Source organism: Battus philenor, unplaced genomic scaffold (genome assembly GCF_028537555.1).
Source record: "Battus philenor isolate CCGP_79_NKW_IND1 unplaced genomic scaffold, ilBatPhil1.0.hap1 SCAF_26, whole genome shotgun sequence".
In the NCBI taxonomy this organism is placed as follows: domain Eukaryota; kingdom Metazoa; phylum Arthropoda; class Insecta; order Lepidoptera; family Papilionidae; genus Battus; species Battus philenor.
The window spans coordinates 2,746,160-2,759,295 of NW_027181689.1; the positions used below are offsets into that span (position 1 = coordinate 2,746,160).

Sequence of the window (13,136 nt, forward strand, 5' to 3'; positions counted from 1 at the left end):
ATCAAATCAAATTTTAAGATTATTACATACACCGAATTAAATACACGTCTAAAAATATTTTCACCTCTTAATTTACAAAAAAATTTTTTTTTTGAATTACACCTTAAATATAAGGTATGAAAATATGCAAAATTTAACCAAATTTTGTTTATGTATGTAAAGTTCATATAAAAATAAGCCAATTTTCAAAAAGCGATTTTTGTATCTTTTTTTTGAAGTATAAAATATGTAATACGTTTCTAACCTATAAAAGCTTATCCACTGTAATTGCAGTATAATTTGGACGGATATTCAATAATTGAATATTAATGATAAATGAACTCAAATATAATTTATAGTTAGAAAATTTATTAATTCACTTTATTTGAATTTGTTTAAAAGGACAACATTATTTGCAAAATATATTGTAATCCAAAATATAGGTCAGCGCTTGATTCCTACTAAAACAATGTTCCTAAACTACCAACTACCAATATAATTTTAGGTAGAATTTATGATGATGTACTTGCTTGCAAGCTTGATTATGTCCTTTTGTTCTGATGATTCAGAGGACAGTCGCGAACCTAATTTGAATTTTTCCATATCGGTTATATGGTTTTGAACTGATACCATCACCTATAGATGCAATAAGCTAGGAATTCTATCGAATATTCTTAATCTTACACGTATAAAAACACTAAAAATATTAATTAGACAATTAATTAAAGCTATACGATCTTATATATTGTTAACAATATTTCACTGTTGAATAAATTAGTGTCCATAGACAAGCTGCCGGAGTACTGACAGATTATATACATGAAGCAGTTGTTGTTGACAGTTGCAAAATTATTGCAAATATGTTTTTTTTATATATTCTTAAGTTGCAATGGGCGAGGAGTATCGCTCGTAATATTGACAGCTGCCACGAGCCGGTAGACGCAGCGGGGGGGGGGGGCTGGTTACCCCCTTCTAGATGGACCAAAGACATAGTCAAGGTCGAGGGAAGTCACTAGATGCGGTGAAGGCCTCCGCCATGCAGTGGACGTCTATCAGCTGATATAATGATGAAGAATATATTCGAATATCAAAAAGTACGAGAGACTTAAGTGTGATTTGGGCTGCAGTGTGTTGCCAGTTGGTTAATGGGGTCAGAGGGCGTGTAGCGGCGCATGCAACACAGTAAGAGTGACAGCTGCTCCAGAGCGCTTGATGAGCGCCACCACCTCCGGATGTGGCAAGTTTCGTACAGGCAGCTGGTTGATGGCAATGATGGTATCACCTACGTGGAGTCGCCCGCAACGTGCCGCCGGAGAGTTCGGGATCAATTGACCTGTGAAATTCCAGTTGTTAATATTTCTCTTCAGTAGCTCCTTCATTCCAGATCGTAATCATTTCTAGATTTAAGAGTCAAATGGAATAATTTAAAATATAATTAATATTAACAATTCTTAAATATTATTCTTGTAGATCACAAAGTATATAGTTTAAATAGTATAAGCACTTCGGAAAAATAAATGACAATACTTAGAAATTTATCAAAATTGCTATCGATAAAAAAGATATGGCACTTCAGGTAAGTTGATTGCGGGAGATTGCTTTTCTGGTACATATCGGAGAACGTTGTAAATGTAGTGTATGTACAGTACCCAGCGATAAATATTGCACATCGACCTTTGAAAAGAGACAATAGGCTTATTTCCGATTGTCCCTTTCCAAAGGTCGATGTGAAAACTGTATGTGAAATAATTAAATAGCAGTTATTAATCAAAGTATGCACAAAAATGACTTTTCGAATGTTTTCATATAAACTTTTAGATTACAATTTTGTTTATATAATAATTCTCAAACGATAATGTTTAGAAATTATTAGATGAAAATATAATTACAATTCTATTTAATTAGACGTATTATCATCAGTATTTCGGTGATAGGATGTTCACTGCTGAACATATGCCTTCCTAATCGATTTTTAATAAAACCGATCAGAAGCGTCTTTACAGTGTTTTAGGACAACCGTAACGAGTCGTCTACACGCATCAAATTTATAGACCAAAAATACTACTCGGATTTTGAGACACGTATGACAAATCTATGAAATGATTCGGCCGCTGGGTCCTAAAAAGTACTAAATACTTTTTGGAACACATAAGCAAGACAACCTGGAAGGATGCCAACAGCTAATTAGAATTTTAGCATTCCGGAGTGAAGACCGCGAATCGGCAAACGCTGGGTAGCACATCCCACCGATGATGTGGAAAATGACCGGCCTTATTGGAAATCTATAGGAGGCTGTTCAGTTGTGGACGGCTACGTGTTACGATTGAAATTATGATGATAGGTAACAAGCTATAAGTACGTCAAATTAGAAAGATAATCACCGGTGCAGAATTAATATGAAAGTACTTACCTATAGTACTCGTTGCTTTGTTGGTAGACGATATCACCACGAAACCGAAGCCTTCGCCTTCGTTCCTGGTGACCGTGACGTCATATGGCATGGGCGAATAACCGCTGTTGGTGTTAAAATTGTGATTATTCATTCAACTTCTCGTAACGTAGTGGATATAATGAGATGTATACAAAGTCGCGAAAATTCATAGCGATCGTTGGAGGTATAGGCCTTGCAGTGACCGTCTAACGACTTTTAGTCGCCACTGGTGAAACTTTCACCCTCAACGTCTAGCTATTGCAAAAACGCAATTATACTACCCACTTTGGTGATCTTGCTTTTTCTGCGGATTTCATTCGTGCGAAACGCAACACAAGTCCGATCATAGCCTACTCCATTGCACTTTTTCTCTCTCTCTCTATATATTTATATATATGATAGTCAAATGTAAACGCAGTAAAATAATTTAAGACCAAAATATTTTTTCAGTTCATAAATATATGCCATAATAATGTAGCAGAATATATTAAAAAACAAAAGTAATCAAAGGACACTAGCTCTTGAAGCCAGTGGGAATCATTTTAAAAAAATATGTACCAATATATATTTTTTCAATGGCCCCCGCTATTGGAGGCCTCTCGTACCCCTAATTTGTTGGGATCAGGGTCTTTGTTTACAAATAAGTTTTTCAAAATTTTATCTTTATTCTTCACTCTGTTTCATACTTCTCAATTTCTTTTATTCTTACCTTTTTTCTTTCACAATATCTTTCATTTTGTTCAATGTACCAATATTGCTGGTACTTGTAGTTCAAGTATATGGTCGAAAAGTTACGAGCAGTTACGAGCAGTTACTTACATTGGTAAACCTGACGGGTACATAGGGGATGGATGCAGAATGTTGTACGATGCAGGCGGCATGTGATGTACCGACGGGTCGGCGCTGTGAACATTAATAATAGTTACAAATTACCTGTAATCGCATTAGATGGTCTAGCGATCTACAAACACAATTATGCTACATATTGCACTCACGTATTGCTAATGGTCGACATATCAATGAGCACAGAAGATTGTTCGTTAAAAGGTGTAAAATTTTTGTCAACATGCAAAATACTCAAGATTTTTCTGTAGAATAAAAAGAAATAAGGAGATTCGTAGACTAACGTAAATACCCACATAGCCCTGTGTATTTTCAAGCTGAAATGACAGCGGGCTGACCCCATATGTGCAAAAGAGTAACTGTGGCTCTAGGGTTCTGGAGTGAAGACTACAAACCAGCAAGCACGGCGTAGACAGACGCCTACAAGATGGACAGACTACCTTGTTAAGCTTTTTTTTTTCTTTTTGCCCCGATATTGGGGGCCTCTCGTACCCCTATCTTTGGTGGGATAGGGACTTTACGGGCAATTTATTTTTTCACATAATTATTTATTATTTCCATTCTCTCCTTTCGTTCTTCACATGTTCTTTCAATCTATTCTTTCATGCCACTACCTTGTTAAGCTTGTTATAAAGCGTTGGATGCAGGATATTTTCAAGCGGTCCGTTTAGAAATCTATGGGCGAGACCTATGTCCATCCAGCTGGAGATGTTCTACATTTGAAACGACGACGAATTATTTAACAGCCACGCTGTGGTTCGAATTTTTCTCGGATATCCTAGAATTGGAATACTAAACGCGTTTCGAATGACAGCACAAGCCGGGAACTTGGTTTCGAATGACAGTACAAGTCGGGATCTTGGCTTGTGCTACATGTGGTCATAGTAAATTTATTTTAGTCATAGAAAGTCCTCTGCAGGACCTAGGTCTCCCATAGAATTCCTGTATTGCAGCGTCTTCGTATGACCGTGACAACGTGGTCTGTCCGCTTAGCGAGCGGACGACGGATCGTGGTCTCCAATCCAGAACCTTAAAGTGTCAGCGGCCTTCTATTCTGGGCTCTATTTGGCCTGCCCATTGATATTTCAAGTGCATACTGGATGGCGGTTACGTCCTGCACATAGATTTAAAAGGCTGTGTATATATATATATATATATATATATATAAGTATGTAAATATCAAAATAAATTGTTAACTAATAATAAAAAATAGAAAAAGAATGTGTAATAAAGAATTAAAAGTAAAATAAATGTGTAAATAAAGATAAATTAAAAGTAAGATAAAATTATAGAATAAAAATAAATAAAATGTGCCTAGCCACCTTAGAGTAAGAAGAAGAAGGTATAAAAGAGCAAAACTAAAGATATTGTGAAGGACAAAAGTAAAGAATGAAAGATATTGTGACGCGTGAAAGAGAGTGATAAATAAAGAAAAGACTAAAAAAAAATTATTATAAAGTCCTTGATCCCAAAAAGTAAGGGGTACGAGAGGTCCCCAATAGCGGGGGCCATTAAAAAAAAAGTATGTAAATATCAACAGAAAAACAGCCTTAGTCATCTATTACCAAGCCTACAATCAAATAACAAAGCAAGCTTTAATTTAGCAAAATCGGAATCCATCTAAGTACGAAATAACTCGAGATACAAACACAATGCTTACGCGATGTATAAGATCGGCCTCGCTTTGTAATCCCGAAGAATTAACAAACTTTACAAATAAAAATAAACTTCAATTAATTTTAGAGCAAGATATTTAAAACGAAAAGTTAAGTAAAGCAAAGTTAAGGCTAAGTTTTACTGCCTTAATTCATTTGGGATAGGCAACTTTCAAGTTTCAGGTCAATTTTCAAACGAGTTTCGGTCTTCATCATACACTAAGACAAATCTAAGAAATAGTCACATGAAATGGTTACATGTTACTATGCCATAGAGAGATTTCCAGAAGAGGTCCAGTCTTTAGGAGATACAGGACTCATGTCTGCTCTCCAGGTAGTAGAAAAATGAATGTTCTACTACATGCTGTTAATATAGACCAGAGGTTCGCAGAGTTTTTTTTCTCATAAACTACTTTCAAAATTGTTTCCAGTGGACCTCATGCAGCTACTTGACTTTGCAAGTCTCTACACATTGTACTGAATATGAAATATGCAATTTTTACAACAGTTGTTGAGCTTCATAAAATATCTGCTTATATTAATAGATGAAATCAATTCAACAGTTAGTTCTTTTTTCGAACAATTTTCTTGCACTCCTGCTTAGAATTGTGAACTCCGATTGTTTTGTCATTTCAAGGTAGAATTCGATTCGCCCGTTGACCCATGGCGGTATACCTGGTCTAAGTTGGGAATCTCTGATATAAACTCTAAGTATGGAACACTCACGTAAGCAGAGGCTGGTGGGCGTGCGGCCCATGGGGAGCGACCATCGCTGGTAGTCCCATCGGCTGGATGTCCGCACGGTTGTGTCTCACGCCCAGCATCACCTGTAATATAGATATTTTCTTTTATTTTTTCAAAATAACTAACTACTAGAGAACCTTAAAATAAATTAGTATACCTATCCCCCGATTTACACGGTACTTGTTTTACACGTTTTCGCTTTTACACGGTTTTACAAATAAGATTATTTTTTGTTTTTACCGCGCTCTACTAAATGCTACTGTGATTGAACACGTGATCTGTGTACACATTTCATAGAGAATCCAGAGCTTATTTGCTGACTTGGTTCAATATGAAGAAGTTTACAAAGATCTTACAAAAAATTCGAAGCAATTGTTAATAATCTATTTTATTACCATCTCTCATAATGTAAATATTTCCGATTCCAACATGGAATCGGCACAAATAAGTTCGAGTGATGAAAGTGAATCGAACCTTCGATTCCGGAAAAAAGTAATAAGAGAAATTTCTAACAGTGATAAAGGATAATAAAACACCTTTGGTTTTATTTTTTGTTCTTCTGTTTAATGTAATGTAATTGAATAAAAAAAAAAAAACAAAGTTTCTGTAATATATTAAATATTTTAACTTGACAATGCATTTTATTTTTATTTCTGTGTCCACCTTAAAATATTGAAAAAAAATTCACAACTGTTAAATAGCAAAATTATGCTTTTTCTGCAAGCTTTTCGATTTACACGGTTTTGACTTGAAAATTTTTAATTTTCGATTTACACGTTTTTCTCAGTAACGTATCTACCGTGTAAATCGGGCTATAGGTGTAATTATTTTTTAATGTGTGTTGGCTGTCATGATGACATATAAAACTCGTGTGGATTTCATTTAAAAAAAAGTACGTACCCGGCCTCTAGTCGCGGCCTGTGAGACATAGGCGACAGCTCGCGCATGCGTGGCCCCCGCCAGCGGTATGCCGTCCACTGACGTCAGCAAGTCGCCGGGCCTCAACAACCCGTCTGCGGGACCGCCTGCAAATATAAATGTTATAATATATTGCTATGAAAATGGGAGTACGAGCCTATTGAGTGTTTGATATTATCGGCATCTCTTTCTAAAAAAAGAGAGGGAGAGATATAGAGAGGAGAGAGCGTTTTTTGCAATTATTACCATCTACTCAATGCGAATAAAACTTGCATATCATTATTTAAGTATAAACCACATTGAGCTTCTACAAAATTATTTGATTTAATTTTTTTTCATGAAGGTCACCAAACCAGAAGAAAAAAGCAAAAGAAGTCAAGGTTCATAATATTATATTCTTTTTGGTATAACTGTATACGGTATTACAATCAATTATCTTTTAAATAATTTAAGAAGTTTAATTTTATAGTCAACTAGCTGTGCACCTGACCACACATTTTTTTCTTTTTTATTTTAACTATCATATTATAAAATTTTATTTGAAACAAAAGTAGACTACGTTACTTCATATTAGATCAGCTAGCTGCCAGAATAAATCCAGTCAAAATTGGTCCATACATTTCAGAGATAAGCTGGGATGAGCTCACAAAAATAAAAAAATTGTACTAACAAGAGACTGAAAATTAAAAGAGATGTGAAAACATTTATTAAGGATATAATAGTCCTTTTCCAACCTACCAACATTAAAACAAACAATGGTCACTACACTGCAAATAATTTTAAAAAATAAAGACACCTTGGAAATTATACCTTTGCTTCCAGATTATTTCAATGTTTAATAAATTATGTAATTATATATTATTTCGCCATGGTTCTTTCGCCTGTTCACTTCATGTCTTAGGCATTTTGTTCAAACAGGTGGAAGACTCGACTAGCACAAATAATTATAGAAAAATAAAAAATCCTTCAATCCTGTAACCCATAGGAAATTGAATTTGTTTAATTTGTTTTGCTAATTACCCGGCACTACATAGCCTACAGCGACGCGGCTACCGTCCTCGGTGCCTCCCACGATGCGAAACCCGAAGCCTGCACTGCCCCTCGACAAAGGCACCACCACATCCGCTGCCGGGTCTATCTTCCCGCCCGCCTCCACCTATGTAACATATTTATTTATGATGCGATAACTTACAGCTATTAAAACCTTATTAACTCTCAACTATACTTAAATAAGTAATATACTTAAATAAGATAACTTAACCCTTAATAACCTTGAGTTTCAATTTTGATACCAATCTTTTAAACCGAATGTTTACATCACTATTAAATATTTTTATAGGTTGGCTGTACGTATTTTACTGTTGTATAATATTCTTTCCAACGAAAATAAAAAAAAAATTCCCTTCATCTAGATCCTCAAGCAAACACAGTAATATTAAAAAAAATCACTTCCGTAAATCAGGCTACTAAGGGTTAAGAACGAATTTATTGATTTCATTTATCTTTTGTTTATTAGTCATTCAATCATTTGTAAAAGGCTTCAATTGAAAAGTTATTGCTCATAATATTATTGAATATACTTCACACATTGATAGTTCCCTGAGTACTATACGCTTTTTACAGCTCTCACTAGAAATCTACATTATCGTTCAAGACCAGTCTATAACTTCTGCTAGTAGTTATAGACTGGTGGCATTTCAATAGAAAATATGACCGACGCAGGTAGATCAGTATTTCCCGATCTCAAAATTAATTTATTTATATCATGTTTAATTAATAAATAATTGGTTATGTAAATTGATTTTTTCTAAAAAAATACTTCACAACAAAGTCGGTCGGGATAGCCGGGATAAACAGGGGAATGAGAAACCTCTTTAGCTATATATTTCATGTACGTTCAGCAGTTTTTAATAGTTTGTCTGATATATGAAATTTTATGATTTTTTTCAAATATTCGATGCCCTTAGACAACTTAATGATACTATGTAACTGTTGCGCATACGGTCGTGATTTATTGCCACTAACTAGCTGAATTCTAAGGGTGTAGTACCATGTAACCGAAGTTCAACATTGCCGCATAAAATTTGTAATAACATTAGGGTAATTTTTGTTAAAAATATAGTTAAATATTAACATTTTAATACTGCTCAAAATTTTAATTATGCGAATCGGGCACTCTCGAGTAATTGAGAATGTATTCAGTAAACAATAGTCATTTTATATTAGTCGTATCAGTCGATAGATCTCTACTGCAAGGAATGGCTTCCGCCAGAGATGCCACGATGATCACCCTTGCGCTACCAGCATCCAGCGACTATATCGCTCTATTTTATGTTCATAGAGGTAATAAGTCAAATATTGTCATGTCATTTAGAGGCACGTGGCTTAAAATTAATTTTACAAATAAAATAATTCTTTACCTGTGGGTAGTTGGCAACGTAGACTGTGTTCGGCTGTGCGAGTGAATCGGTTTCGTAACAAGATGGCGACCGACGAGACACCGGCGAGTGCGAGTGCATGTGGCGCGAAGGCGAGCTGTCGCGTAATCTGTGCAATATTTACACATATTTATAAAGTTTACAGTTTATCCGATATAGAGAGTAATTACTTAAAGATATAAAAGCTTAAAGGGACTGAATGTATAGATCATCATCATATCAGCCCAAAGATGTAAGATATAGGCTTCCTGCAAATATCGTCACTATGACCAGTATAGCGCTGCTCGCATTCAGGGACTTCCCACAATCTTAAACTATGTCGGTCTACCTAGTGGCTGGCATACCCACGACCCATTTAGACCTGAAGTTGCCTTTTGAGAACCTTTCAGCTCCAACGGCTATCAGTTGCAAGAACGATGTATCGTCCACTGACACTGACTATCGTCGAGAGCTACGTTGGTGGACCTTGGCACTACTGTGGATCAAGTCATTTCTGATTCGATCTCATAGTGAAGCTGATCGTATAGTTCATTTGCTATCGATTTTGTGTTTACTTAACTTCAATCGTGAGAAAGACTATACCTTACAGTTATGTTTTCAAATTATTATTAAAATATAGCTTAACGTTTTCCAAAAATGATAATAATTAACCAAAAAAATATATATATATTAAAAAGATATATCACGTTTACAAACTGGGATTGGGTCTTTATAACCTGTTCCCACTCCTACTCTCTCTCTCTCTCTGAGAAGTTTGTTTTAATAATATTTGTTTCTTTGTTACTCAGACGAAATATGAACACGGAATTATTTTACCTAAGCGGTGATCCTTTTATCCTGCTATTGGAGGAGTTATTCGAAGGAGATTGACTCTGCAGGCGCGTTGACGGCGAATTGGTGAGAAGTCGGTCCGTTGCGCTGTTGTTTGAAGGCGAATGGCTTCTAAGGCGGCCTGAACACAGATTAAAAAAATCATGAAAAAAAAAATTAAATAAAACACCCACTCACTAGTTGAACCTTGTTATAATAGAGTAAGCATTTTACCTGTTGAATTGGAAGGAGAATGAGGCCGTATCCTGCTGGTGGAAGGAGACTGCCTTGACAATCCTCCGATAGCTGCTGTCGTAGGTGAATGCAACATGCCATCCTCTAGAAACCCTAACAGAATCTATTATTAAAATCTGTTTATTTAAAATATACATGCATTTAAACATTAATTATTATTGCTAGAATATCCATTTACCAATGTTAAGGTTGTTCTTAGTTTTAGAGGGGTGAAAGAGTGAGAGAGACAGGTAGAGAAAAAAGTTGTGACTTTCCCTTTCCCCTGGGACTATATTCAAAATAAACTTACCTCCATTATCACTGCTATCGGCAACACTTGCGTTTCCCCTCCAATATGCAGCGTTCATGTCAACATGCACAGTAGGCGTCGGGACTTCGCCCCAATTGCCATTCCCCCATCTCTCTCCATTACCCTCCCAGCCGTTGCCGTTAGATGGTCCTTCATCCCACTTCTGCCCGTTCTCCTCCCACTTTTGTCCATTCTCGTCCCATTTCTGCCCATTCTCGTCCCACTTCTGTGCGTTCTCAGCCCAGTTCCTTATGTTATTGGAGTTGTCGATCCACGTCTCCTGTTCCTGCCATTGGTTGTTCTGAGGCTCCGTCCAGGGTGTAACGACAGGGAGGGTGAGGCGGACGCCAGGCGTGCTACTCCGACGTCTGCGGTCCATCAGGCTTTCTCTACTCTCACGAGATTTGTGCTCGGGAACAGCGTATGTTGCTTCTGAAAATAAATGAAACAATTATTTTTTCATCACCTTGCATGGACATCCTATAAGACAATAGACAGCCACTGCCAGGCATAAGTCTCCCCCAAGATCACCATCGTAACCAGTCTTGCGCTGACCGCATCCAGCGGCCACCTGCGACCATGACTATGTCCTTGCTCTATCTAGTGGAGGCCTACTTACGCCGTGTTTCGCGGTCGTCACTCGAAAACCTTTCGGCTCCAATAGCAGTCAATTGCATGAATGAAATTCTTATTTCTATTTATATAATTAAAATTCAAGCAGTCTTTTTATGACATGAGTGATTACTGGAACATAACATAAATCAAGAAATCTCACCCGAGTTCATCCCATTGAGTCTATCCCTTAGGTTGTCCTGGACGTGAGGCGCAGGCGAGCGCAGCTGTTCTGCTGTTGGCGTTTTGCTTCTGCCCAGTTGGCTGTTGTTTGTTGCTGCATAACATATTACTTATTAGGGTAATATAATCATATAATCGTGTTTTAAAAAACACTTATATAAGTAGTAAAAGTAATTAACCGAGTAAAATTTCAAAATTGATTTTTGTTTCATTCTCTCTTAAGCTTTTACATCTTGAAAAATTACGTTTTATATTAATTTGCACCTATATTTGATTTTATACTAATTTAATTTAGGAATCATTTTACCACAATCAAAAAATTAACACTTTATTTATGCTATCATTATCATCATATCAACTGTGGCACGTAATCTGCTGGACAAAGGCGTGTTTTCCAAAAAGACCTGTTGGAAACGCCTTCGTCCAATCTTCAGACTATCAAGATCATTTGCCACAACACCCGTCTGCTTTGCGTGCCATGTGGCCTGCTTTCTGTCTCTTCAACTTGCCAATTCACCAGGGCTCAGTCGGTTACTTTATTCGTCAACAGATCTCCCTCTCCATGGCACATTGAGACACATAATACCAATGAGACTTTGAAAGACCAAGTTTCAGTGCTTCATCCTTGTTGTTTTCGTATTAAGGCGCTGAGGTATACTAGACATGACCTTTAGCTACACCTTCCAATTATTCTATAATGTCGCTGAAGTTTCTTTTACCACTTCTACTAGCGCTGATGTTGTCAGCCATAGGTATGGCAACCAGGTAATAGCAACCGACCAAGCCCAGGTCCGGTCCTCTCATCCACCCTTAAATCAAAATGCTGAACTGGTGTTGTCGACGAGAGAGAGTCTAAGCTGAGGTCTCCTCTGAGGACTCTTGATCCTAGTCACTTCGAGGAGCGTCCGATTAGTCGATTTAAGAGCCCGACGACCTTCCGATCTCATTAAATTGTAGTATGTAGTGTCAAGTAAAAGGAATTTAAGGTGAAGCACCTTTTAAACTCTGCCTCCACGAAACCCCAGAATCAGCAAATGACCCTTGGGCAGCACTGTAAGTCTAGTCCTGTATGTGTACGTAAATGTACTCACACGGTGTGGGCTGCAGGCGCGTAGCGGAGCGGCTACGGGGCGCACGCGCTGCGGTGTTTCGTCGCCACACGCGCAGAGTCGTTTCCTGCAGTGCTGGGCAGTCTTTCAACACCTGCGACAATCAATGTTATACTAAAATATTCTATCTTTACCTTTGTAAAGTAAAATTTTTAGCCTTAAAATAATGTTTGCATTTAAGATTTATTTGAAATCCAATCCTAATGAAATAAGTAATGATGATTTAATATATACAAATAATATTTATGTCAAAAGTAACGACAATGATGTAAATAAAGTTACCACTAAAAATAAATAAAAGCCTGAAACACCTTTCTGAAGGCTTCATGAAATTAGTAAGTCTTTTGTGGGCAACTGTGTATGGTATCATAATTCATTTATTCAACATTGAACCTTTATTGATCGTCAAGTTCTTTTTTAATCTATTTTATTTTTGACTCTGCTCTGCTTCGTAATATATAGTCAGTCTACGAGATAAACTGTGATAAACGACCTTGTTAAGGTCGCCAGAAGCCGCTGTGTGGTTTAAGGAAATCTATCAGGAAGGACTGAATATTGCAAATATATAAAGGAAGCTTATGTCTATTGTCTCATGTCTGTATCGTTAAAATAAGAAGGTGGTATTGCTTGTCTCACTTGGACGACATGCTGATGTGGTGCGTGCCGGACGTCGTTCTCTCCGATCTGCAGCAGCAAGTCGCCCTCCCGCAGCCCCGCACACCGGCTCCTATCCAGGACCTTAACAAAACATTAAAGTTATTATTAGCATTTGTTCCATATAACAGGCAAGATATGCCAAATCCATAGTTTATTTGTTAGTATTCAGGACCAGTTGTCTAGAAAACGGGTTATATTGTGTATTTTTATGTC

The 13,136-nt window shown here is 36.9% G+C and overlaps 1 protein-coding gene across 1 annotated transcript in view; it reads right to left on the bottom strand.

The window, feature by feature from the left end:
- Positions 1-931: 931 nt before the first annotated feature.
- The window catches only part of Magi (membrane associated guanylate kinase, WW and PDZ domain containing protein magi), a 42,007-nt gene continuing 29,802 nt past the window's right edge, over positions 932-13,136 (bottom strand). The window contains exons 9-21 of the mRNA XM_068768595.1: positions 12,903-13,004; positions 12,249-12,360; positions 11,138-11,251; positions 10,363-10,794; positions 10,053-10,166; positions 9,825-9,960; positions 8,991-9,117; positions 7,591-7,726; positions 6,553-6,677; positions 5,635-5,735; positions 3,230-3,313; positions 2,390-2,493; positions 932-1,312 (exon numbers count right to left, since the gene is read on the bottom strand). Coding sequence (XP_068624696.1) covers positions 1,131-1,312; positions 2,390-2,493; positions 3,230-3,313; positions 5,635-5,735; positions 6,553-6,677; positions 7,591-7,726; positions 8,991-9,117; positions 9,825-9,960; positions 10,053-10,166; positions 10,363-10,794; positions 11,138-11,251; positions 12,249-12,360; positions 12,903-13,004 — 1,869 coding nt within the window. The 3' untranslated portion in view covers positions 932-1,130. The remainder of the gene's footprint in view (positions 1,313-2,389; positions 2,494-3,229; positions 3,314-5,634; positions 5,736-6,552; positions 6,678-7,590; positions 7,727-8,990; positions 9,118-9,824; positions 9,961-10,052; positions 10,167-10,362; positions 10,795-11,137; positions 11,252-12,248; positions 12,361-12,902; positions 13,005-13,136) is intronic.